At 40.8% G+C, this 27,321-nt stretch overlaps 2 protein-coding genes across 2 annotated transcripts; both read right to left on the bottom strand.

The window, feature by feature from the left end:
- Positions 1 to 4,227: 4,227 nt before the first annotated feature.
- Positions 4,228 to 8,452, bottom strand: MOGAT3 (monoacylglycerol O-acyltransferase 3). The gene is made up of 7 exons (XM_051995952.1): positions 8,266 to 8,452; positions 8,033 to 8,140; positions 7,845 to 7,915; positions 7,159 to 7,363; positions 6,819 to 6,993; positions 4,623 to 4,819; positions 4,228 to 4,522 (listed from the first exon to the last, which is right to left on the bottom strand). The coding sequence occupies exons 1-7, from the start codon at positions 8,336 to 8,338 to the stop codon at positions 4,368 to 4,370; spliced, it is 984 nt and encodes a 327-aa protein (XP_051851912.1). The 5' UTR covers positions 8,339 to 8,452; the 3' UTR covers positions 4,228 to 4,367.
- A 6,794-nt stretch (positions 8,453 to 15,246) lies between these two features.
- Positions 15,247 to 27,250, bottom strand: PLOD3 (procollagen-lysine,2-oxoglutarate 5-dioxygenase 3). The gene is made up of 19 exons (XM_051995950.1): positions 24,561 to 27,250; positions 23,813 to 23,904; positions 23,553 to 23,689; positions 22,649 to 22,812; positions 22,264 to 22,376; positions 21,962 to 22,025; positions 21,620 to 21,717; positions 20,993 to 21,094; positions 20,550 to 20,675; positions 20,097 to 20,218; positions 19,594 to 19,698; positions 19,304 to 19,429; positions 18,516 to 18,657; positions 18,309 to 18,422; positions 18,020 to 18,088; positions 17,572 to 17,676; positions 17,058 to 17,204; positions 16,071 to 16,196; positions 15,247 to 15,712 (listed from the first exon to the last, which is right to left on the bottom strand). Exons 1-19 carry the CDS (start codon positions 24,733 to 24,735, stop codon positions 15,557 to 15,559), a joined length of 2,283 nt encoding a protein of 760 aa, XP_051851910.1. The 5' UTR covers positions 24,736 to 27,250; the 3' UTR covers positions 15,247 to 15,556.
- Between the last annotated feature and the right edge of the window lie 71 nt (positions 27,251 to 27,321).

Raw genomic sequence — 27,321 nt, 5'->3', positions numbered from 1 at the left:
GATGATAGAGGTTGGAATCCAGAATGAAATTAAGAAAATAAGAAAGGGGCAAAGGATGGCAAAACAAAACAAAACAAACAAACAAAAAAAAAGCAGGGACCTGGCCTCTCTTAAATTTCCCTCCAAACAACTTTAAGTAACACTTCAAAATGAATTCTTGGGTGGCAGAAGTCACAAAAGGACAGGATAAAAAAATTTTTTTCAACCTAAAACAACTTAGAAGGTTGGCAGGAAAGGTCAGTTATACCAGGGGAAAGTTGATGTGCAGGCCAAATCCTAGCAAACCAGCAGTAAGCCTTGGGGACAACTGAGTCAGCAGCTTCCAGAGGTCTCAAACCACAGAGAGAAAATGGGTAAGACAACTGATCAGAAGATTACAGAGGTCTCTGCTATCACTGGGTGCAAGACAGGCAAAGGCCTATTACTTTGCCCATATAAAGATCCAGGTCACAATCCTGGTTCACTGTCGCAAAATGAAAAGGAATTCTAGCACACCAGAGCTTATGGCTGCAGGGGAGTACAAACTTCACACTTCCAGGGTAGAACAGAGTGCTTGTGGTCACTTACAGACCAGAACACAGACCAGGAGAGGTAAACTAAAGTTTACCTTAGTAAAGACCTTAAAAGATGTTTACCTTTCCTTCCACTTTGTAAGAATTGAAAATTTACAGATCCTAAAAACTAGTTCTGAAAACAACTGCACAAAAAAACTGAAACTTAAGGCAGTATCCCCTCCATCCTCAGAACCAAGCTCAATTTTTACATAAATTTAAAAGTTAATAAACTGGAAAGGGGCAGCTAGGTGGTGCAATGGCTAGAGCGCCAGCCCTTAAGTCAGAAGGACCTGAGTTGAAATCTGGCCTCAGACACTTACCACTTCCTAGCTGTCACTTAACCTCAATTGCCTCAGCAAAAAAAAAAAAAAAGAAAAAGAAAAAGAAAAGAGAGAGAGAGAGAGAGAGAGAGAGAGAGAGAAAGAGAGAGAGAGAGAAAGGAAGCAAGGAAGGAAGGAAAGAAAGAAGGAAATGGAAAAATGAGCAAACAATTAAAAAATAATTTGACCATAAAATGTTACTATAGGGAAAATGAAAATACAAACTCAGAAGACAACAAAGTCAAAACAGCTACATCCAAAGCCTCAAAAAAAAAAAAAAATTGAGTTGTTTTGAGGCCCAAAAAGAATTTCTGGGAGAAATGAAAAAGAACTTTTTAAATCAAGGGGGAAAATTGGGGAATGAAATAAAAGTGGTGCAAGAAAATTGTAAGAAAAAAAGTTTTGGCAATTTTCAGATGAAGAAATTAAAATCATCTATAATTGCAACCTCCCACCCAGAGGTTCTTGATTGCCAGCTTACTAAATCCCTGGTCTTGGATATCTCCAGCCACACTATCTCTCGGAGCAGTGGTTCTTGTCCAACAGAGCACCCTGATGCAGCTGCTTGCAAGCTCAGGTCTTTATTCCACATGTTCACATCCAGCACTCTCCTACACTCTTACTGACTTCTTGCTGACTCCTGTTAAACTTCTAATGAACTCCACCTACTTTCTGGTCCCCACTGATTATATAGGGTCCGTGAGGTCACATGCATAATCAATAATGGAAGGAGAGGTCTCCTGTTGATGATGCAATCTCAATAGGACCACAGCGGCGAGAGAGGCGGTGCCTGCTGGCTGCAGAAATTACATCTCGGTGCCTCCGGCTTCAAGGCCTCTCTGCTTCCTCTTATGCTGTGCGAGGCTCCTCCCCTGACTCTTACATATAGTCATATGAAAAAATGCTCTAAATCACTATTGATTAAAGAAATGCAAATTAAAACAACTCTAAAGAACCACCTCACACTTATCAGATTGACTAAAATGATAGGAAAAGAGAATGATATATGTTGGAGAGGATTTGAGAAAACAGAACACTAATGCACTGTTAGTGGAGTCATGAACTGAACTAGCCATTTTGAAGAGCAATTTTAAACTGCCCAAAGCTATAAAACTGTGCATACCCTTTGATCCAATAGTGTCACTACCCAAAGAGATTATAAAAGAGGGAAAAGGAGCCACATGTGAAAAATGTTTGTAGCAGCTCTTTTTGTGGTGGCAAAGAATTGCAAATTGAATGGATGGCCATCAATTGGAGAATGGCTGGATAAGTTATGGTAGATGAATGTAGTGGAGTATTATTGTTCTATAAGAAATGATGAGCAGGCTGATTTCAGAAAAGTCTAGAAAGATTTACATGAACTGATGCTGAGTTAAGTGAGCACAACTAGAAGAACTTTATATATAGTAACAGCAAAATTGTATGTTGATCAACTATGATAGACTTGGCTCTTCTCAGCAATACAGTGATACAAGAGAATTCCAATAGATTTGGGATAGAAAATGCTCCTCACATCCAGAAAAAAAACTAAGGAGACCGAATGTGGATCAAAACATACTATTTTCGTGTTTTGGGTTTTTTTTGGTTTGCTTTTTCTTTCTCATAGTTTTCCCTTTTATTCTGATTTTCCTTTTACAACATGACTAAGATGGAAATATGTTTAAAATGATTATATTGCTTTCTGTCTTGTGAAGGGGGTAGGGAAGGAAAGGAGGAAGAAAAAAATTTGTAACTCAAAATCTTACCAAAACGAATGTTGAAAACTATCTTTACATGTAATTGGAAAAACAAAATACTATTAAAAATTTTTAGAAAGAAATGAAAATTTTAAAAAATAATCTTGGTGAAGGAGGCATGCAAAAAAAAAAACATGCTGAAGAAAATAATACTATAAAACAATAGGCTAAATAATAAAAGAGATACAAAAATCCACTGAAGAGAAGAACTCCATAAAAAATAAAATTGGACAAATGGAAAAGGAAATACAAAAAGCTACTAAAGAAAAGAACTTCTTAAAAAGTAGAATTGGCCAAATGATAAAGGAGGTATAAAAGCTCACTGAAGAAAACAATTCCTTAAAATTAGAAAGGACAAGTGGAAACTAAGAGTTTCATGAAACAACAAAATTTGTGTGTGTGTGTGTGTGTGTGTGTGTTTAAATTCAGAATTTCTTAAAATGAGAAAAGGGTTCTCAGCAGACAAAGAAAGAAAGAAATGAGGAAAGGAAGAAGGGCATTTGAGGAAAGAAGAATGGTATAAACAAGGCAAAGAGGCAGAGGAATACATATCAAGGTGTATGTGTAGAATCATTTTGAGTTCCAGGAAGGCCAGAACCATATTTTATCAATCCTTTATAGCAATTCAGCTTGGTGTAATAGGTGCTGTGGGAGATCAGAAGAATCAAATCAGTGAGAATTGGAATAATCACTGAAGCCTTGGTGAAAGAAGTGAAACCAAAGGTAAACTCTGAAGGACATGTGGATGTAGCTACTTGGAGCACCTTATAAATGTTTTGTTGAAAAAGAAATAGTAACATAAGCACAGAGGAAGCAACCAACTAGCTTGGAAAGCAACCTTGACAAATTACCATGGAATAGGAATGTAATAAGTGCAATAAACATTTAACAGAATTCACAATTTAGTTTGGCTAGAAGGTACAATTACGTGTAGGGTAAAAAGAATGAGGCTGTCAGACAATATAGCTTTGAATGACAGGCTAAATCAAGTTTCCATCTGTAAAATGAAAAAGCTAGACTGGATTTTTTTCCTAAGGTCCTTTCTAATTTTATCATTCTACAGTTCTAGAAAAAAATGAGTTCCAGTTTCCAAGGAATTTTTAATACCTCATCCAAAGGAAGAGGCAAAGTCAGCATAGTTGATCCCTTTTCTTTTCCCCTGGCCAGGTATTAAAGTAAGTAATCTGGCCCCACCCTATATAACTAACTTTACTTCCTTACTACTCCTCAGAGGTCAACAAACCTTTCCTTTATCAGGATGCCCACATAGCTAACAAAGTTCACTCCCCTGCCACAAAGGTTTATATTCTTCCCCTCTTCTCTCTACTCCAGCCCCATCTAAATCTTGAATGGTTTTTAAATAGCCAGATCCTACCTAAGTCCTTCAAAATCCAGTTCAAATCCCTCATTTTATAAGAAGGCTCTAACCTTTACTGATCTAGCACTCAATTTCAACCATTTTATATATAACTTTCTAATTGCCCCTTAGTTCCTGGGTATATAGTATTTCTGTGTTCTATCTAGGCCAACCATAGCTAGAATAATCATTAATAATAATAATAAATGCTCATTCCATACTTGACATTCCCCCATGTAACCACAATAAGAAAAGAGGCCTGGGGAGAAAAGAGAATTTATTAGGGAGAGAAAATGTTTTGCAAGGACAAGTTGCAATCCACTTCTCAGGATCAGCGGGCTAGGGCTAGGGAAATGCACAGAATTGGGGTAATGGGTGGTAGTGACACTGGGGCACAGCCCTAGACAAAAGTGAGATGGGTGGAAGGAGAGACCCCACAGCTTTCTTTGTGCTCCTCAAACAAATTTTCTATGGCTTCCATGTAGAGTTTGTGATACTGGTCAACCTCCTCTTGACTGGGATTTGGACGATGGGGGACTGGGATGGGGCGGCCAACTAAAGGAGGGGAAAAAGGTTTTGTGAGTTAAAAGGCAACACAGAAGAGATGGCTGACATATACCCAGAATAAACAAACTTCAAAGGGGAAAAAACTCACCAACAGTGGTAATAGGCACAGGAAAAGGTAAGAGCCCCCAGGGGAAGAGGAGACCCCGACCCCAGAATATACAGGGAGCAAAGCCCAAGATATTCTTGAAGGCTGTCTGCAAAGCCCTCTGCCAGGTTCCAATCCCAAATGATGCTTGTGTGAAGAGTTCATTCTCCCCAAAGGAGTATACAGGAACTAGGAAGGCTCTATTGGACAGAAATTTGTTGTTCAGTTGTGTCTCATTCTTCATATCCCCATTTGGGGTTTTCTTGGGAAAGATACTGAAATGATTTGCCTTTTTTCTCCAGCTCATTTACATATGAGGAAACTGAGGCAAACAGGGTTAAATAACTTGCCCAAGGTCACATAGCCACTAGGTGTTGGAGACAGGATTTTAATTCAGATCTTCCTGACTCCAGGCCTTGCACTTTATCCATGGTGCCACCTACCATGCTATAAGGTAGGTTAAGAGAAGCTCTCAAAGGAAGAGAGAAAAAGGTAAAGTCACTTCACAGAGATGCCCTAATTTCTCACCACATCCCAGCTCCCTCATCATCATGCAGACAATGCCCAGAAAGCTACAGAGAGGAGAAAAACCAATACAAATTCAAACACAGAAACTGTGAAGATGAAATAAACACTGGGATCTTGGTATCTCTAATAATTAGCTAGCCCAGTGTTCTGTTTTCAGCTGTAGCATCAACTCCTATTGCAAAATTACTCCAAAGGCATGGACCTCAGAGGTTACCAATGATGGGATTTGGATGTGGACTCTACCATTTTAATCTAGGATCTCCTATTTAACACCCCTAGGCTAGAGTTTTATTAGCTATGTGACCATGAATAACTAATTTAACCTTTCTGGGACTTAGTTCCTCTTCTGTAAAATAAGGTTTTTCCTCTAAGGATTCTTCCAACTCAAAATCTAAAACCCTCCAACTTGCCCCAGAGCAGTTAGGGCACACCTGGCTAGGTATTATCAGAATGGAGATCTGAACTTATTAGAGGCAACTGGTGGTACAGTGGACAAGGCCTGAAGTTAAGAAGAGTTGAGTTCAAATATAGCCTCAGACACTGTGTAATCCTGAACAAATCACTTAACCTCTATTAAATTGTAAGATGAGATATCTACCTTCCAGGACTGTTGTAAGGATCAAAGGAGGTAATTTTTTTTCCTGAGGCAATTGTAGTTAAGTGACTTGCCCAGGGTCACACAGCTAGGAAGTGTTAAGAGTCTGAGGCCAGATGTGAAATTAGTTCCTCCTGACTTCAGGGCTGGTGCACTATTCACTATCCCACCTGGCTGCCCCAAAAGATAATATTTTAACACAGTGTCTGGTGCTTAATAAATGTTTGTTGCCCTCCAACTTGTTCCCTCATTTTTTGGATTCCAAGTCTAACATTCCATCTCCCATGTCACATTGTCTCAATTAAAATAATATTGCATGTGTAAATTGTCAACACACATTTTCTTCTAAAGCTTTCCAGCTTTCTAACCACTCTCCTCCACACCCTAACCAAACTGGACTCTATCCTCCCCCAAAATTAACTATATACTCATATTTTTTCCCATGATCCCAGAAAACTCCCCCCAAGAAGGCTTCCTTGATTTCCATCTTTACTCCTCTCATCTCTCAAAGCATTTTTAAATTTTAAATGCATTTTATGAAGTGATGTGCATTACATATCTATATATGTTTAGATATCTCCCTACTAAACTGTAAATTTCAAAAAGAGCAGGTTTGTTTTAAACTCTATTTCCACTAACAACTAAATATACTTCTTGCTACAAACAGTAGATGCTTAATAAGTGACATTTTTATTTATATTATAATTTAAGACTTGCAGAACACTTTTCATTATCTCATTTAGTGAAACTTGGAACCATATATAGCATAGCAAGAGATAGTGGACACCTTAGGGGAGAGAAAATTAGGTCCAGAGAGGTCTGCCTTAATTACACGGCTAAGTTGAGACCAAATTTTCCATCTTCCAAGTCCATGTGTCTTTCTATATACTACACTTAAAGATGGAGTTTTCATTGACTGACAAGGGACTAAGTCAAACTGAACACTAGAGTGTGAACCCCAACTGCATATGTTTCATAAAACTCACAGTCTTTTTCCAGCAGAGAAGGACAGTTCCAATGCCTTTGTTTTTCAACTCTAGCTCACCTGCCACCTCCGTTGATGTCAGCAAACTTACCCATGCCTCAGAGCTAGGCGCACGAATCCCTTGCGATTAAGTAGGGTGAGGCAGTGTTCTCCTGGGACCCCATACAATGATTCATTAGCGCCCCCGACCAAGATGATCACAGCCTGGCCACGTTGGGGCCCCGACAACACGAAGTCCAGGCTCTGACGGCTCACTGGGCACGCACCTGCGGACAGACTCACACTCCAGGACCAACGGCTCAATTTTCTTCCCCAACATTTCCCCTTGATCTTTGATAGATGGTGAGGTCTTTTTCCCTTACCTCCCCAGCACAATCACAAATACACACACGCACAAATGCACACACGTACATACATAAATAAATACTTACCACAGCTCATGAGATAGTCTCGGTATACCGGGAGTCGAAAAAGGCCGGCCAGACCAGCCAGGAAAGGACGAATACCAGGGAATTGACGGGAAAAGCCGTTGCTCTCGGTGGCAAAATTACAGAAACTTCCAGCGCATATGATCCCATGAGGATGTGAACCCAACACATAGTTTCTGTCTGGGGGCAATTCTGCTGTCTTCACCAGCTTTGCGGAGAAGGGATGTGTGTGGGGATTGGGAGCGGAGCAACACGGGCTGAAACACCAACACCGACCCCCGCCCCAAATCTCTCCGGTTAAAAGCCTTCCTGAGATTAAAGAGCCCTTCCCTTCCCTCCCTCCTACCCAACCTGCGTCCCTCCCTCTCCACGTCCCGGAGCAAGCTGGGGAATTTAAGAATTTAATATCTACTTGGAGTCCAAAATAGCAAAAGATCAGCTCCTCCTGGAATGGGAGAACCTTCTTTACCACCCCAACCTTTAAGTTTAAGGACTAAAGGAATTAAAGGCGACTTGGCCACAGATAGATTACACATGTAACAACACCCCACTACGACCTTTGACTTACTGCCCCTCAGACACAAATTTTATATATTAGACCATTAGGAGGAGGAGAAATTAATGATCAGAAGGGTAGCAGAGAACAGTATTAGGAAACGAGGGACAGACATGCCCAATATTCCTCTCACCCTGATGGGATAGTAATCTCTAAAATGTTCCCAAACTTTCCAGTTCCTCATGCACTCAAAGCGCCGACCGCCTGCAAGGAGAAAAAGGGAAGGTAGAGGGTGAAGTCTAAGAGCTACCTTTCCCCCACCCATCTCTCCCTCACTTTCCCTACTTTTAGGTTACTTTCTTCCATTCCTCCTCTGCTCACCTCGTTCTGGTGTGTCCCAGTCTACATAAAGCCATATCAGGTAGAGAACGGAAAGGAACCAGAACGACGTGAAGAGGAGAAAGAAGAGGAGAAGAGAAAAGAAGAGACCTGTAAAGAGAGGAATGGAATTTGGGGAAGATTAGACACACACACATACAACTAAAGAATAGCCCCTCGGGCCCTCCTACTTTAACCTCTGTCCCTTAAACGACCCAGATGTCCGGCAGCCTCACCCATGAAGAGATAGGTAAATACAAAGTGATAAACGCTGACGATTTCTATTGTCTGCTTCTTCGGAGTCTTCATGGTGGGAGACTGTAAAAAGTCAAACCTATTAGAGGGGAAAATGACCACAGGGAGGCTGAAGAATGGAATCTTAAGGAGAGGATGAGATCAGAGGAAGCCAGACTCAATGTGCACCTCTCACCTGAGGCGCTCAAATATCCTCAAGCTTCTTTTGCTTAAAACCTCAAACTAATCTTTAACCTTTGACTTACCTTTCTGGTTACTCACCAAGTGAAACAGAAACCAGTCAGCCAAAGTGGGTAGAAGAAAGAGCACTTTGGAGGACCGAGGTCCAGAATCCCCTGAGGGGAAGTGTTAGGGTGTAAACATAGGGAGCGGTACACTAAGGTTCTTAGTGAGGGCTAAAGATAGGGAGGGATCTTATATTTTCTTGCATGTTTCCTTTCTCTCGCACCTGAAGACCTACATCTATGTGCAGATCTTAGTAGGAGGGGTCTAGAAGACCGATTGGGGTCTCTCACTCCAAACGGATGCCTCCAATCACAGACTTCTTGGGCGTCTCAGCTTTCCCTAAAGCCATCCCATCACACAGGCTTCGAAGATAAGCACTGTCTTATTTGTTTCCCCAAACCCAACTCCTAACTTTTTTTTTTCTGAACAAAGAGGAACTTATAGGCTGAAGACACCGGCTCCTCAAAAGGCAGGGGAAAGGGGAAAGGAGGAAAGGAGAGCAAGACCAAGAATTAAGCAGCTCCTAGACCAGGAAGAGGTGGCAGTTCAGAGCTACTTAAGTTCCTTGAAGAGCCGGAATGAGGCATTTCACCTAGTCTTTTTTTTTTTTTTTTTTAATTAACAGACCATTAGAAAAACAATCATGGTAGGCAACATGAGTTCATTCTTCTAATAAGCCTGCTGGTCTGTTTTTATTTTAATCAGTAGCTTCCCCAAAATGTGTAGTCTTTTTTTTTCTTCATTCCATCCCCTGGAAAAGATCATTCGAAAGGCCACAGGAAGTTGTTGGCAACTTGGAAGTGGTTGGCAAGAGTATAGATGTCATGGATCAAGTCCTCCCTGCAGATAATCCCATATTTATCAAGAGATTTTGCAATAAGGGTATTATGAATCATGGAAACACTGTTTTTTGTTCTTACCATGATCACTTTTATCATCACAGACTTCACCTTTGGATAACCCTATGGTTCTACAATCAGCATGTGCACTGAAGTTGTGTTTTAACAAAAGTACCCCTGAAATCCAACCATTCTAAACAGCAATTTGGGAACCATGCCCAAAGATTTCAAACTTTTAGTTTCAAACTGTACATTCCCTGTGATCCAGCAGTGTCTGTACTGGATCTGTATCCCAAAGAGATCATAAGAGAAGGAAAAAATGTTTGTAAGCAGCCCTTTTTGTAGTGGCAAGATCTGGAAATTGAGTGTATGCCCATCATCAGTTGGGGAATGGCTGAACAAGTTATAGCATATGAATATAGTGTAGTATTATTCTATAAGGATTCTATAAGAATATTCTATAAGAAATGATGTGCAACATGACAAATATGGAAATATGTTTAACTTATATTGGATTGCTTGCTGTCTTAGGTATGGGGGGAGGGAGAGAGGGAGAAAAATTTAGAACACAAGGTTTTGCAAGGGGGAATGTTGAAAACTATCTTTGGATATTTGGAAAAATAAAATACTATTTAAAAAGGAAAAAAAAAGTACCATTGAAAAATTGATGAAGAAGCTACAATATTTGTAATACTTTAGGGCCCTTTGGACTAGTAACAATGATACCTATGATTATGGTGGCAAAAATTAACTTGGATTCAGCAGGTACATTGTAGTTGCCAGCTTTGTGTGCCACTCTAGCCAGATTTTGCTCCAGCATATCTGTCTGTATTCTTTATAGTAGGCTTTAGCTTTTTCATAGATTTCTTTTCTCTTTATTTTATAGAGCTTTTTTAAATAGCCATCTTCTTCAGGCATCTGGCACTCAGTATTGCAAATGCCTTCTTTACAGAAGAGATTCTGGAACTAATGGTAGCTTTTTTCTATGCCCATCATGATTACAAGCTGGAAAAAAAGTCTTTTCAAGCTCTTCCACCTGGGCTCTTTTCAGGATTGGGGATCCTCAATGAGAGGCAAAGGCTTGTAATACACAGACCCATTTTTAGCCTCCCCATGATATGATCTCCATGGGATCAGTATTCCCCTAATATAGGATTTTTTTTACAAAACAGTTCCTTCCCTCTCTCCTTCTCTCTCTCTCTCTCTCTCTCTCTCTCTCTCACACACACACACACACACACACACACACACACATCCTTCTCAAATGACATAGACTTAAAGCTCCTGAAAAGATCCTTGAACTTACTCTCCAGTGAAGAACAAGTCAAGGTCTGAGGAAGGAGAGCAGGACCTAATCTCCTTTTCTGTCATGTGTCATGTGTCTGCACTGTATGTAGAGCTAGAGCTTCTGCCAAAGTTCAGGCATAGGGAAGGAAAGAAAAGACCCAAAGTCTCTCATGGGATAAACAAATTGCAAGAAAAGAGTAAGGGGAATAGGTTCTATGTGTGTGGTAGATTTTTTTGTCTTTGCATCATAGGGGACTTGAGAACATCAACCCTGGAACTGAGAAAGCAGAGCTGGAAGGACAAATGTCTGGGATTACCTGGTTAAAATGGAAAGTTATAGAAGACAATGTCTAAAGACGATATATGTCTGCACTCTCTTTTATTGGTTTGTTATTAGGATCTGTAGAACCAGGGTGAGTGTTGAATGTAATTTGATTTATGCAATCTGTATGTATGTGAGAGACAGAGAGACAGAGAAAGAGAAACAGAAAAAGACAGAGAGAGAAAGAGAAACAGAGAAAGAGAGAGAGACACAGAGAGAGAGACAGAGACAGAGAGAGACAGAGAGACAGAATGAGAGAGAGGAACGGACAGTTCAGACAGGACAAGGAGATGAGAGGTTTTGATCTCTGGGATCTTGCATAAGCAGGTATGACTACAATCCTGGGATAAGGTGAGAGAAGATGATAACTTCAATGAGAAGTTACTGAAGGAGCCAGCGACCAAAAGAATCCTATGGAATTGGAAGCCTAACAGATAGTTATGTGAAGAATCTTGCTCCACTGCATTCATCAGCTAAAGGAGAAAGAAAAGGAGGTTGGGCTGGAAGAGGGGATATACACAGTAATGAGTAGGATAAATAATCTGCCCATTTCACCAGAGTACCTCACAATCCATTCCTAGCTGACTTTCCTTTGCTGATAAAGCAGGTGTTCGGGGTTATAAGGCTGCTGATAATCATTGATATGGAGAAATAAGTCACAGAAAAATCACTAGACAACTCAGTTGCAAATCCAGGCTGAGTGTTTGCTCCAGCCTTTGCCTCAGTCTTTGTCATTTTAGCCAGATAATGTACAGGAATTTGAGGAACCAGATTCATCCCAATTTCAGCTGCTAGAAGACACAATCAAGCAAACCTGAGGATTGGGAATAGGAGGAAGGAAACAACCTTCAGGTCTCAGGGAGCTCAGGTCTCCTCTAGTCTCTCCTACTGACTTTAGGAACATGGCAAACTCAATAACCTCAGTAACAAAATAAGTACTTAACACTCATGGACTTATCTGGGATTCTGGAAAAAAACAAGACTAAAGCAATAGACAGAAGGTTCTCCAGTCTTGTTAAACCTCACAATCTGCCCTGCTTTGCAATCTAGTGATACTAGCCACCCTCTTAATGCTTTCCTTCAATTGATTATTTCCTATTTATCCTGTAGATAGCTTGTTTGTACATTACTGTTGGCATGTTATTTATTCCACTGAATTGTTAGTTCCTTGTAAATAGGGATTATCTTTCTACCTTTCTTTGTATTCCCATTGCTTAGTACAGTAGCTGACATATAATGATAGACTTTTAATAAATGTTTATTGAATGACTGACAGCAAAATCCTGGGATGTTTCCCAGAAGTGAATGAGATGGAAACAGTCATGTGTCTGTCCAAAAACTAAGTTCCTATGCTAGGCACTAATTTCTCTGTGTTAGATGTTAGATTCCAACCAGCTTATATTTCCCACCAAAAATAAAAATTCTTCCTCTTTAGTCCTGCCTCTTCTATTTTTTTAAACAAGTTTTTATTGATACTTTCTGTTTTTTATATCTCTATAACTCTATAGTATTCCATTCTTCCTTCTCTCCCTCCACAAGAACCATCCCATATGATAAATAGTTTTTAGAGAGGAAAAATTGTCAGAAAAGCCTAGAAACATGTGTAATGTATATCACTTGTGGACCTCTTACCTCCACCAAGGTGTAGATTAGGGAGGGAGTCTTCTCATATCTCTTCATTCAAGTCCTGTTTGATCTTTGTAATTGTTACATTTACTTTTGATTTGGGTTATGTCATTCCTTGCATTTACATTATTGTTACAGTATATATTGTTTTCACAACTGCTTGCTTACGAAAGGGACCTGTATGTGCCAAAATGTTTGTAGCAGCCCTGTTTGTAGTGGCTAGAAGCTGGAAAATGAATGGATGCTCATCAATTGGAGAATGGTTGAGTAAATTGTGGTATATGAATGCTATGGAATATTATTGTTCTGTAAGGAACGACCAGCAAGATGAATACAGAGAGGACTGGCGAGACTTACATGAACTGATGCTGAGTGAAACGAGCAGAACCAGGAGATCATTATATACCTCAACAACGATACTGTTTGAGGATATATTCTGATGGAAGTGGATCTCTTCGATAAAGAGAGTTAATTCAGATCAAAGATGGACAGAAGCAGCTACACCCAAAGAAAGAACACTGGGAAATGAATATAAACTGCTTGCATTTTTGTTTTTCTTCCCGGGTTATTTCTACCTTCTGAATTCAATTCTCCCTGTGCAACAAGAAAACTGTTCAGTTCTGCACACATATATTGTATTTAGGATATACTGTAACCTATTCAACATGTAAAGGACTGCTTGCCATCTAGGGGAGGAGGTGGAGGGAGGGAGGGGAAAAATCGGAACAGAAGTGAATGCAAGGGATAATGCTGTAAAAAAAATTACCCTGGCATGGGTTCTATCAATAAAAAGTTATTATAAAAAAAATAAAAAATAAAAGTCAAACAGAACATTTATAAAAAAAAAAAAAACTGCTTGCTTAACTCTGCATGAGTTCATGTAATCTTTCCATGCTTCCCTAATTCATCAAACATATCATTTTTTACAAGACAGTAATTTGCTTATTCATTCCTCAATTGATTACCATCTACTTTGTTTTCAATTTTAAGTTATTGCAAAAAGTGCTGCTATAAATATTTTGGAATATATAGGGATTTTTTTTTTCCTTATTGATGACTTCCTTGAATATAAGCCTAGTAACACAATCTTTGGTTATGGACATTTGAATCATTTTGTTTGCATAATCCTAAATTGCTTTCCAAAACAGTTACATCATTTCACAGCTCAATAAACAATATACTAATATGCCTATCTTTCCACAAACTTTCAACAATGACCCTGAAGTATATCCCAATTTTTTCACCACCACTCTAGAGAATTTATATTTTTTTCAGTATTGAGCAGAGCTGTGATTAGAGCAGCACCTATAAATATTACTAGGACTGTGAAGAGTGGAATAGAGTGGAAGCTAGGAAACCATTTACAAGGTAATTAGAGCAGTTAGATTAGAAAATAGAGTACAAAATGGAAAAATTGTTGACAGCAACAACAACTTCTTCTGATGAATTGATGTGACAAGTGAGGAACTTATGGGAATGAGAGATGGCTTTATGTTTTGTGACTGAATAATTGGTGATGCAGTTGACAGTAATAGAGAAGTCAGGGGAGACTTCAGGGAGAAATGAGCAACAAGATGGAGGACTAGATATTTTCTCTGATTCCCATGATCTCTGAAATCTCTCAAAAATATAAATTATGGGTCAAAGATAAAGCATCTTCAGCTGTCTCCATACTTTAAGACAACTAGAACTGAAAACATGAAAAACAAAACAAAAAAACCTATAAACTGATGCTTACTGACCCTGATCTCATTCAGCACCTATCTCCCAGATCCCATGTAATTATCAATGCGGCTACACTAGCAGACCCAAGGACATGACATAGGCTTACATCAAAACATACCCCTGCACCCTGGCTGTCCTTACCTCTTTCCAGTGCCATGGAGACCCTGATTGCAAGCTATTGAAGTTTGTTCAAGCCCCGATAACCCTTGATATGCCCTTGAGGAAGAAAGGCTTTCTGGGGCCTATAACCTAAAGGCACCAATACTTCAAAGCTCTGAATTGCTGATGCTAGGTCAGAGATCTGAGGAACAGGGGGAGTGGGACAATTCATCAGAACAAAACACCATGGGTGTCCGGGACTGTACAGCATTTCAACAAGGCTGTGAGAAAGCAGAGTATCCAGCTGGAGCCAACTCTGACCATCCAAGTCATTTAGGGAATAGAGTTAAATCATGAATTACCCAGGGTAAGAGGACATTAAGGTGCTTTGACATTCAACCTACAAAGGAAATCACTTAGAGAAAGAAGAAATCAGAAAGTGAATAGTTGGAAAAATAATCCCACTTTTCAAAATTGCTTCAGGCCTTCCCTCTTTCCTTCTCCTTTGTCTACTTCCCATTAGTGAATATCAGTCTTTCCTTGTATTCAGTGATGTATGGGGAGAGTAGGAAGTCAATAAGGAATAGAAACTAAAGTATCATGGTATTTAAATCTAGAAGGGACTTTGGAAGTTAGCTAGTGCAACCCCTTCACTTTGTAGATAAGGAACTTGAGATGCAGACAATTTAAGTGATATATCCAGGGTTGCAAAGTAAGTATCAGATTCAGAATTTGACTGTAAGTCCAGATACTCTAATTCAAAGTTTTTTTCACTGCTCCAGATGAGGACAGAGTGGAATACTTTTCTCAGGATGGGTGCATACATATGGACACAAAGATTATAAATCCTCCTTTATTCAATAACTTATCACAGAGAGAACCTCCCCCAAACATATCACTACTCTACCATTTGTGGTTGAGCGTAGGGAGAGGAAAGACAGGAGTTCCAAGAGATACCTGAGAGGGCCACATCAAGGCAAAGTAGATAGACACACACTAAACTGACAAACAGATGCACAATAAACACACATCATGGAGCAGAGCTCAGAGAAATTCTTCTGTCCCCTCCCCCTAGCAATGAGGAAGGGGACTGGACCTAAGGCCCCAAGAAGGCACAGTGGTGACAGGACAGAGAAAAGTAATTAGTTGTCAGGGATCCACAAAAGACACCATGATGTATCGTGTACCCTTCGTAGTAGGCAGTCCTTCATGGTAGTGGGTAAGGCGCCCAGGGTGCAAAAGTCCCCAGCCTTTCCTTGGAGATGAGACAATGCAGTCATATCGTAGGAATCGGCAGCCTCCTCCCTAAATAAGGAACATAAAATATCATGACAATAAAATCTGATTCCCCAAGGAATAAAGCTGGGATAAGAGTGGAGACTTAGATTAATAAGAAGAGGAAGAGGAAAAAAATATAAGTAGAATCTAAGTGAAGAGAAAATAAGGAACTGTGCGTGTGTTTGCCAGAGAACAAGAAATGGGAGACAAAAGGAGAGGAGAATATGTATATAAGATGAAAAAAAGAAGTTCTGGGGATTTTTGGGGGGAAGTGAGGATATTTCTTCTGTTTTTCAGTCCTGGGGCCAAGGATCTGTGGAGATCTCAAGAGTGTATCAAAAGGTATCATTTGGTTCCCAGAAGAGGAAAGAGGTATCACACTCACCTCATAGTCAAGACCTTTGTTATTGAGAGCAATGTTGAGGGTGAAAGTAGAAGAATCATGATGTGGTCGTAAGGATGGTTGTTCATCTGGCCTGTACCGGACCACAAAGTTCATCACTGCTCGGGTCTGGGGAAAGACAGAATCATGGGAGTGTGGGATGATTCCATAAAATCAAGGCAGGAGGATCACTAACATGGACTTGGAAAGGACAAGGGAAAGTCCTAGGGTCCTCAAGTAGGACCTCTACCTTCCCTTTCATCTCTACGGATACAATCCTATGAGCAGTCAGTGAGCTGAAGCTGGAGAGTGGCTCAAGGAGGCAACAGGCAGGCCACAAGGTGGCACTATTTCTGCCAGTGCTCAACGGGAACCAAAGTTTGTATACTGAGATTTATACCAAAATGGTTGAATGTAGACCATTTTTGATTGTTAGGCAATTCCCCTACTCTCCCTCTATTTTATCTCTCAGGCAGTATAAGGCATCATTTTACGGAAATTCCCCCATTCTTGGAATTCTTGATGTGCAATGTAGCCAAACCTCATCTGCATACACAAATTAGATATGGACTTGGTGGGGCGGGTACAATAGACAAAGCCCTGGACTTACTATCAGAACTGGGAATCTTGGCTCTGCAACTTATCAATTATTTGATGCCACACAAATCACCTCTTTGAACCTGTTTTTTATCCATAAAATGGGAATAGTCCATATCCTACCTATGATGTATAAGTTATCTATAATTGCTAAGTATTATGAGGATAGCAACAATTATTTATATTCTTAATAATCCTTCTCTCTCCCCCCCCCCCATTCCTGAGGAAGAACCTAAAATTGGAAATTACAGTGCCAAAGTGAATAACACTAGAAGCTCTCAGGGATCATACAGGGAAAGGGAGGATTAATACTGAGATTTGATGGAAGAAATTAGTTGGGATGGGGTAAGAGTTTGAAGAGAAGTATTTCCATGTCCCCTTGCATCATCCAACCTTTGTGTGGTAACCTGGGAATAGGTTTTCTGTCATGGGTCCTACATAGGTTCTCAGGAATTGCAGCCATTCATCTTCATAACCCAGTTGCTTCATATGAATGTCCACAGTAGGCACATTCTCATATCCCCCTGCCAACCTAGAATCCTAAAAAGGAGAGTTTGGGCACAAAGAAGTTGAGCCATCTTAACTCTCTCCTGGGAATACCCTTTCCCCAGGATAGTTTCTTAAGCTCTCATTGCCACTGTTGCCACCCTCCACACTCTATACTCACCCCACATTACCTGGCCCCTACCTAGAGAGACATAATAATGTGTGATAATCCCATCCCATCTCCTGAGCTTATGTTTCTTTTATCCCCTTCCCCTACCCTTTCACTTATTCCCAAGTCATCCCTAAATCTACCTTTCCCCGTCTTTTCCCTAGGTCTCCTTCATCCTCTGCAACCCTCCTTTCCAGAATAATAAGTGTGACATCTCCTGATGTTCCCTCTTTCCAAGTAACCCCATCCTACCTCATGCTTTCCCCCAGACCACTGGCCAAAGTTCTCCATTTCTTCTACTAGTTCATCACACATCTGCTCTGACAGCAGTGGAAACCAGTACACATCTGGACATGGCTAAAAGAGACAGGGTTAGGGAAGGAAAGAAAAACAGAGCTTTGGAATCCTGATGATTAGATGGAGAAAAGAATCTGAGTTGAGTGATTCATTTTTGATCTGGTAGAGTTGGAGGGGCTTAAGGTAGAGAGGAAAAGACAGTGAAAAGGATGAGGAAAATAAAGTGATAAGGATAGGATATGAGTCAGGGCAAGATATGTGTGTGTGTGTGTGTGTGTGTGTGTGTGTGTGTGTGTGTGTTGGGCTCAAGAGACAGTAGTTGATAGATTCCCTAGGGTATGGTATTTTGGGGAGGAAGTCTGTATGTTTGAGTAATTGGGGATATTCTCTTAGAGGGACATACCTGTTCCACAATGCCATCCCCATCAAGTGCCCAACTATAATTCTCATGAATGTATTGCTCTTGCCAGTCCTACAGGTAGATAATGGAGAAGAAACCATGATTACCTTTCTATCCCAACAGTCCCAATAGGCTACCATTCTAATATCAGATACCTGAAGATTATTCCATTCTCTCATTTTCCTCTGGGCAAGGGTAGAGGGTTATTCCTCTGAAAGATGGGATTTAGGGAGAAAGCTAAAAGGCAACCATTCAGGCATCAAGAACTGGGAACAAAGACATGATCCCTCACCAGAGGATTGTCAAAGATCTGCCAGAGGTCAGGATATAAGTGATCTGTTCTGTACCGGGCAGTGGACAAAAGGCGCCCAAACTCCTCCTGGTTGCTGAGATGGAGAAAGATACCCTAGGGGGAAAAAAATGAGGTGATATTAAAAGAATTGAGGAATAGTCCTTCCAGTCTTCACTTGCCCAGGGACCTAGAGATCAAATTTCACACCTTATCACGGACAGTCTTACAGAACGCCATGTCAGGATCACTCTCACTCTGTGAGAACATTTCTCTCTGGGGCAGCTCCTTCCGAAGTGTCTCTCCCTTAATCAAATAGGCCTGGGATACATATGGAACGTTCCACACACCCCTGTGTATGTGTTGAAGAGGACAAGGTTAGAATAATAATAAAGCTTATAAAGTATTTTTAATTACAAAGTATTTTAAACATATTATTTTATTTGCTAATTTACTTCCATATTACTTCGAAGTTTACTTCTTTTATACTTCTGTAGGGTAGGCAATACAAATATCTTACTTTACAGATGAGGAAACTGAGGCTCAGGGAAGCTAAGCAATTCCCTCAAGATCATACAGTAAGGGAAAGAGATCCAATGGAAACTCCATGCACTGCTCAGTACACCATATGGACTCTATCCAAGTCAACAGAAAGCCCTCTGCTTATTCATCCTAGGTATAGCTTTACCTCTGTATTCCTTATAGCTTTATCATCTGTATTCCTCATCAGGGTTTGCTTTGGCCTGTTTCCTGCTTCCCCAAACCCTGCTCCTCTAAGCTATAAAACCAAGAGGATGTATTGTCAAGAGGACGGTGTCTGGGAGACTGATCAGAAAGAAAGCTATTGAAGTAGTTCAGATGAGAATAAGTCAATAAATTCAATGTGTTCAAGAGTGATAAGGACCTGAATTAGAGTAATGGCAATGTTGAGAAAAGGACAGGTGCAAGAGATGTAGTGAAACATAAGGAAGGAATTCCTCCATCAGAAAAAGACTCACACTCGTTTCCTCTGCACCAGTTCCACATAATCTTCAGATCGAGCATAGTACTCCTCAGGACTCAGTGCCCCCCAAAAATTGGACCATAATTTTCCATGTCGGGACAACATAGGCGCTATCACCTTCCTGGAGGGAAAGAGAAGAGGAAGACTGAAATGAAGACTGGGCTGAAGAAATCTGAGTGTAACCTGGAGTACCCCCTAGAGATGGACATAAGGGAGTCTTCTTGAGAAGAGGAAAAGAATTTGAGAATCCCTTCAGAGATTTGGGGAATGACCCAGCTGGGTGACCTGTTCTCCTCAATGAGGTTGCGTAGAGTCTGAGGGTTTGTGATGACAGCATCTGCATCCAGGCTAAAATAGAATTCACACTCAGAATCCTGACGACAGTTGTCCCTGCAGACAAACAAATGGACCGGTGAGTTCCTAAATGCAAACCTCCCCTTCTACTTTCTTCTCACCCCCATTCCCAGCTTCTAGAGAAGAGGAAGAGACAAATGAATTCAAGCTACAATAAGATGAATCAAAGACATAATTCTGAAAAGAATGCTTACTATGGGGAATGGATAATGTAAGGAAAAGCAAGGATTTCAACTTCCCCTTTAGTTGGCTTGGTGCAAAAGAAAAAGACAAGATGGCACAGAGAAGAGACACGTCAAGTTGGATAATATGGAGGTATAAGGATGATTAGGTTAACCTATAATTCTGGAGATGGCAAGGCTATATTAATGAGATGATTGGGGTAAGTATTAATGTGGTTGAAATGTACCCTTCCCCATTCCAAATTTACTCACATAGCCATGTCCCGGGCCTGAGCTGGAGTTAGAGCCTCCTCTGGTCCAACAAGCTTCACAGCAGAGAAATGGTCCTGAAGCTGAGGCCACGCAGCTGCAATATGGGGCTCATGGTGGACTTCCTGGGGTTGAGAAAAGACAAAAAAAAAAGATTGGTTAATAAGGAGCAAGAGAGAAGGAGGACATTAGATGAAATTCAAGATGGGAATGTTGATGAGGAAAGGACAAGGAAAGAAATTAGAAAAAATCAGGTCAGGGCCACTAAAAAAGGCATAAAAATTAAATTATGCCTTGATCTGAAATTGACAAGCATTACTGAGATTTAGGGATAAAAATATAAAAGGAAAATAAACCGTTTCTCAAGAAGCTTACATTCTATTAAGATTAAGTGGGTTTATCTCAGGAAATGAAAAGTAGGAGGCAATTTGGGAAAGTGGGATGAGGTTATCTCACATTATTATGCAGGAAGAGTATAATCTTCTCTGGTGGATAATCAATGAGTAGCAATCTCTGCAGGAATCGAGGCAAGAATGGAGTTGGCTGTTCCACAAATACCGACAGAAACACTTTGGGGAAAAGCTGATATAAATGAAGCATATAAGGAAGACTGTCACTGGGAAAGGCCTGGTTTATCACTCCCACCCTCCTCCAGAAACACACTATTTTCCTGATGATATCCACTCCTATTTACAAACCTTCCCAGAAATGGGTTGGGAAAAACCTACTCTTTCTTCAGGGTCTCCTCCCCAGGAGCTCCCTTTGACCCAGCTAACACCTAGCACAATGCATTGAATACTAGAGGAAGTTAATGTTTATTACATTAGATTGAATCCTAACTAACTCCTCCATACCGTTTCATTCTTTCCTCCCTTCTCATTTTCACAAACTCCTCATACCTGCCGCTCCTGGAGATCTATCCGGTCACGGTCACAGAAACCACAGCCTCCCTCTGGGGACCAGCCATTAGGGATGTAGTTTCCCAAGTAATTTAACTGAAGCTATGAGAGAGAAAAGCAAACAAAAGTCTGAATCTAGAAAGCTATGGGGATCAGGAATTTCCCAGAAGTGAGCAAAAGAGGAAGGGGATTAGCAAGGGGAATTAGACATTACAAGTTTCCTTATCTGTCTCATCTCCTTTGTAGAAGCTAGGTGGCACAGTGGAGAGAACATTGTCTTTTAAGTCTAGAAGACGAGTTTGAATCCTAACTATAATATTCTAACTATGTAATTAGGCAAATCATTCTGAACCTCTGAAACCTCAGTTTCTTTATCTTTAAAATGGGAAAATATACCATCAATCTCACAAAGTTGTTGTGAGGATTAAATAAGATAATATGTTCAAAGAGTTTTGCAAACTACTATTAAAGTACTACGTGAATGTTAACTATGTTTTTGTTATTTTTATCATTATTATTATTAGAAGGGTCGCTATGCAGGCAACCATGAGACAGGGATACTGTAATCCCTGGAATAGAGAGGTTCCTTGGGAATGTTAACATCCATCAGATGGGACAGAAAAGTACCTTGGTGGGTCCATTGCCATGGATCACGACAGGGAGTGTGTCATAGGCCACATTCCGAATACGAACCTGATTCCGGTCAAACTTTAATACCACCTCATCTAGGGAAATGAAAGATGCAAGTTTTATACTTCCCAATCTCAGGATCTATGGTATTACAAACATGAAAAAATTTCTGTATCCTAAATGACAGATTATTCAGGGAAGGGATCTCAATGCCAACAATAGTTACATGAAGTACTCCTCTTAATTTTGGGATTTTCCCAATATCAGACAACCCAATTGTCCATGAAAATCTCCCAACTGCTCATCAACTTTAGTTGCGCCCCCTTTCATCTTCCTGACCTATGGCTCCATTGAGATTCTGAAAAATTCGAGATTTGTGATCCAAAGCCAGGCCAAGCTTTTCCTAGAAAGGTCAGAATAGGAGAGGTTAATTGAAAGAACTTCTTTTCCAATGTTTTTCTTCCCATATTTCTTTCATATACCCTGATACTTCTTTCCATCTTCCCAGCCTCCCAGATTTTCCTTCAACTGCATTACTTTCCCTCTCTCTACACCAGTGAATCCCCATCACCACCCCTCTAGAGGATAAGATAGCCCTTTTTCTAGGTATTTCAGACTTCTTCCCAAACCCTTCTCCTTACTCTGAGTCTAGAATCCAGGTAGAGCCGAGTGTAGAATAACTGGTCATCATCATCATCCTTGTATTTCCACTGACGAACAATATGATGGATAGTTGGTGCAAAGCCAATGAAACCTGTCCAGATTGAGCAAACTTTGGAAACCAAGCTTCTGATTCTGGAGAAACCAATTATATAACACCCCTGCCCCTAGCTCTCTGTGCCAAATCTTATCTCTAGAATTTCCTAGAGGCCCAGGAGCTTGTCTTCCCTATTCCATAAGTTCCTGTCTGAGATCAGGTGTCCAGGCCATCTCCATTCCATCCCATGTCCTTCATTCCAACTCTGAGAATGATCTAGCTTCAGTCACTAAAGTGGCCCAGCTGCACAGCTTCCCCTGGACTCTTACCTCCAGAATTGAGGAAACGTTTTCCATTTCCCACAGTGGGGTACCTCTCTGCTAGCCCCCACTCTGGCCAACAGAAACTCTCTGCTGAGAAGAGCAAGCGGCTGCCACTCTGAAGAAACTTCCACAGCAACTCTTTGGGGCTCCCAGCTAGAAGTACATCATAGCTATGTGGAGGAGGAGGAAAGTAACTTTAAAACCACAGTCTTCTCACTTCCCACTTGCCATTTCTGCCTTTAAACTTGGTGCAATAGAAAGACTGTTGAACTTGAAGTCAGAGAACTGTCTCTGTGGCCCTGTTGTCCAGAGACATCCCTCTGTATCCAAGAGTCCCCTTGTCCCAAGTTGAGTTCCTCCTGGAATCTTTATTTTGAGGTAGTGCTCTGTGAACCATCCTGGAACCTCATCCTGGAATTTCCCTCATCTCCTGTGGCCTTGAATTCCTTTCAGAACCTCCATTTTAAGAAAAGGTTCAAACTAAAGGCATCCTTCATGCCTCTCCTAGCTGTGCTTCTGATTTTCTGGACTTTGCCACCATACTTTCCTTCCTCAGTTCACTCTTATGTATTATTTTTTCCAATTAGAATGTAAAGTTCTTGAGAGCAAGAATTTTCTTCTTTTTGCTTGCATTTGTGTACCCAGTACTTAGCACAGTAGATGCATTTCAGAGTGCTTAATAAATGCTTGTTGACTTAACAAGAATTTAAATCTTGCTTCTGAAATTTATTATGGACCCTTTGGGTCTCATTTTGGGTCTGAAAAATGATAAGATTGGATGATCTCTGACATTCCCTTCCAGCTCTAAATCAATGATCTCATGATCTTTAATCTTTGCTCATTCAAGGTCTTTTCCAATGATCTTTCCCTTTCCCACCCCAAACTCTATCAGTTATTCCCAACCCCATACCTGTCTACAAACATGATGACCATGTCCTTTCTTTCAGCATATTTCTCCATCTCCTTCTTCAACCATCGAACCTTCTGACCCCCTCCAACTGTTCGAGCCACATCTCCTCCTCTCCATTCTTCTCCTAAGCCCAGTGTCTGTTGAAGGAAGAGAAGAAATGCCTTAGCCAGACAAACCTTGCTCCTCTGACATGCAGTACAAACCTCTTCCTGCCTCCTTTCCCCAGCACACATCCCCAACTGCCCATGGGGGTTCCTCACCTGAACAGAGTAATTGAAAAATTTTGCAGACTGCAGAAATCTCAGATATCCTTCTGTCTCTTCTGTTGCAGCAGTGATTACTAGTAGTTTATCTGAAATGATAACCAATGAATAAGGTTCTTCCCTTCCCCCAAAAAATACTCCTAGCCCTCCACTCCTAACCCAAAGAAAACAAAGTCATTGATCTAGAACTGGAAGTCATACAAAGCCTTCATTTTATAGATGAGGAAACAGATTTAGGTAGTTTAAGGCTCAAGCATCTAACCCAAACTCAAGGAGTATTACATATCTTAATTCTGTTCCAGCCCTCCTAATTCTTTCTCGAACCCTTCTCTTTTAGTTCCTAAATCTCTGCAATTTCCCCTACCTCTATTAAAATGTTCCCCCTCAGCCTCTGCTTATGTCTCTTAGCCAGGCTCCAATTCTGCACATAAGTAGGAATAAGAATGTCAGATGGGGAAGCAGAGCTAAGGAAAAGGGGATGTAATCAGAGCGGAAAAAAATAATAATAAGGGAGGGGGGAGGGGGGACTAATGTGTTTGTTGCACTCTTTCTGGATGAAAATAGAAGCCAGAGAAAACTGCCTGGGAACTTTGCTTTGCTTCTCAAACTTCCCATTCCGTTTCCCCACCCGGGGATTCCAGACTTGGGAGGCCTGGCCCTCTCTCCCCTTCCACGCCACCTCAAACCCAGATCGCTTCTTCCAGCTTCCCAACTATGGGCCCTTCCGCACTCCGCGGCCACTGACCAGGATTGACTCTCTCCCCACCGCTGAGGTTGGCGATGTCATCCGCTACAGAAGCTGACGAAGAGGCCAAGGCGCTTGTGGCTCCCAGCAGCAGCAGCAGCAGCAGCAGCAGCAACACAGGGGGCAGTTCCAGCTGAAGCCTGAGCCAGAGGCGAGGCGAACCTAGGGAGCTCATGACTGGCTGCGGACAGTGACACAGACCAGGCCAGACACCCGCGGGCGCAAGCCGTCCCGGACTACGGAGGAATCGGCTTTAGAGAGCCCAGCTAAAGAAAGGAACCATCAGAATAGGGAAAGAACGGGAGAGAGCTTCAGGGAGGGAGGAAAGGGCGCTCGGGAATACCAGGAGGGGAAAAAAAGACGTAACCCGAGGCGACGGAAACCGAAATTCTACTCTCAGACAAGGCGGGGATTGTTCTTGGACTAGCCGAAGCTTTACGGAGAGCAAGTATAGGAAAGTGGGCAGGGAAAATTAGGGAGAGTAGGGCGGGGAGGCGAAAGAGGAGAGGATGTGGGAGAATGGGGGATGGGGATGGGGAAAGGGGATTGGGAAAGGGGATTAGGAAGAAATTCCAGACGAAAGGGGACAAGGTTTAGGGAAAATGAAACTGGACGATTGCAGAGAATTAAGAAGGAAAAAAATTAAGAGGAAGAAGAGGGGATTGTAGATGTTTGTGGGACAGGGGAATCTGGAGACCTGGGTTCCAGTCCTGCCTGTTACTAATTAGTTGTGTGACCTTCAAAAAGTTTCCTCCTCTTCTCTAGTTCTCAGTTTCTTCACCTTTAAACGGACTAGATGATCTGTCTTTGAGGTCCCCTCCAGCCTTAATATTCTAAGGGTTTTCCGAGGGAGGAGAGTGTAGACTAATAGAAAGGAAAGGTAAACTGGGACTGGGAGAAAGGAAAGGGGTGAAGGACTGGGAGGAAGAAAACAGGCTATAGAGTAAAGAGAGAGAGCACTAACGTTTAGGATGCAAAGCTAGAAGCAACCCATTTACTTTATCGTTTAAAAAACATCACAAAAAAGTTTAGATAAGTCGCCCAAAGACAAAAGGCACAGAAAAATAATTAGGATTAGAATCTGGGGCCCTGTCCATTTTAACTATCCTGAGCAGCTTTCAAAGAGGACATTTCCCAGGGCCTCTCCCCTCTACTTCTTGGGGAGCATATTATACAATGAAATTATCATCACAATTTGGTTTCAGCCTATCTTGGTAAATTATTCATTATCCACATGCAACCTACCTTGTTCCCACATATTCAATCTTTCATTTTTCTGTGTTTGCTAAAATTGTTCCCTTGCCTAGAATGCTTTCCCTACTTACCTCCACTTCTTAGAATCCTACTTTCCTTCAAGACTCGTGTCTTCTTCAAGCCTAATTCCCCCATTTGTTAATGCTGGTTACTTGAATAGTTATGAATTTTTAAAACGTTATTGATGTATTTTGTTTTTACTTACAGATTCCCCTCATTCTTTCTGTAAAATTCTCTTGTAACAAAGTAAAACAATTAACAAAAAATATTTTTTTTTTTTACTTCCCAATACCTCATGTTATGGGGGAAAGAAAAATAAATCCTTGTACAAAATATGTATAGGAAGAAAAACAAATTCTCCTTATGACTATTTAAAGATATGCACATAGCAAGAATGTTTGTGGCAGCCCTCTTTGTAGTGGTCAGAAACTGGAAACTAAGTGGATGCCCATCAAATGGAGAATAATTGAATAAATTGTGATACATGAATATTATGGAATATTAGTGTTCAGTAAGAAATGACCAGCAGGATGATTTCAGAAAGGCCTGGAGAGACTTACATGAACTAATGCTGAGTGAAATGAGCAGGACCAGGAAATCATTATATACTTCAACAACAATACTACATGAGTATCAATTCTGATGGACCAAATCAGTTCCAATAGAGCAGTAATGAACTGAACTAGCTACACCCAGAGAAAGAACTCTGGGAGATGACTATGAACTATTACATAGAATTCCCAATTCTTCTATTTTTGTCTGCCTGCATTTTTGATTTCCTTCACAGGCTAATTGTACACTATTTCAAAATCTGATTCTTCTTGTACAGCAAAATAACTGTTTGGACATGTATACATATGTTGTATTTAATTTATACTTTAACATATTTAACATAACATGGATTGGTCAACCTGCCATCTGGGGGAGGAGGTGGGAGGAAGGAGGGGAAAAGTTGGAACAAAAGGTTCTGCAATTGTCTATGCTGAAAATTTACCATGCATATATCTTGTAAATAAAAAGCTATTAAAAAAAAAAAAAGATATGTCCATAAATGTTTAGGTATAGACATAGAAATATATTTCTCGGTCCACACCCTAAATTCATCACCTCTCTTTCATTGATAGTATATTTTATTTCTGGTGCTCTAGAATTATGAATTCTCATTGTATGAATGCACATAATGAGCTTTTCGTTGTTTTTATAGCAGGGACATTGAATAAATTGTTCACCAAGTTCTGTTCATTTCATTATTTATCAGCTTATATGTCTGAAAAGTTTCTAAATCCAAAAAGTCATAGGATCAGATTTTTAAATCTGGAAGGAAACCCAGAGGCCATCCAAATGGGGAAATTGAGGACATAGGTACTACCGGGAGTGACTTCGCTTTTACAAAGCGTAAAGTTGCCTCGTCTCCTAGGCAACACGATGGCAGCGATAGGGCCTAGGGTTCGACTGAGCTTGGTGCCTTTAAGGAAAATGGTGGCGTTGGTCGTCATTTCTCTGACGT

This window comes from Antechinus flavipes, chromosome 4, assembly GCF_016432865.1.
Source record: "Antechinus flavipes isolate AdamAnt ecotype Samford, QLD, Australia chromosome 4, AdamAnt_v2, whole genome shotgun sequence".
NCBI classification, from domain to species: domain Eukaryota; kingdom Metazoa; phylum Chordata; class Mammalia; order Dasyuromorphia; family Dasyuridae; genus Antechinus; species Antechinus flavipes.
This window is presented reverse-complemented; position numbering and strand designations above follow the sequence as displayed.

Excerpts from the sequence above, each read along its gene's own strand:
- MOGAT3 (XM_051995952.1), bottom strand. The coding sequence starts at position 8,338 with ATGAAGACTCCGAAGAAGCAGACAATAGAAATCGTCAGCGTTTATCAC. Across the intron at positions 4,820-6,818 it reads CGCCTAGCTCTGAGGCATGG|AGCCTTCCTAGTTCCTGTAT; the intron begins GTAAGTTTGCTG and ends TCTGTCCAATAG. Across the intron at positions 4,523-4,622 it reads TGTGCCTATTACCACTGTTG|TTGGCCGCCCCATCCCAGTC; the intron begins GTGAGTTTTTTC and ends CCCCTCCTTTAG.
- PLOD3 (XM_051995950.1), bottom strand. The coding sequence starts at position 24,735 with ATGAGCTCCCTAGGTTCGCCTCGCCTCTGGCTCAGGCTTCAGCTGGAA. Across the intron at positions 17,677-18,019 it reads GGGATGGCATTGTGGAACAG|CCATGTCCAGATGTGTACTG; the intron begins GTATGTCCCTCT and ends TGTCTCTTTTAG. Across the intron at positions 15,713-16,070 it reads ACAAAGGTCTTGACTATGAG|GGAGGAGGCTGCCGATTCCT; the intron begins GTGAGTGTGATA and ends TTCCTTATTTAG.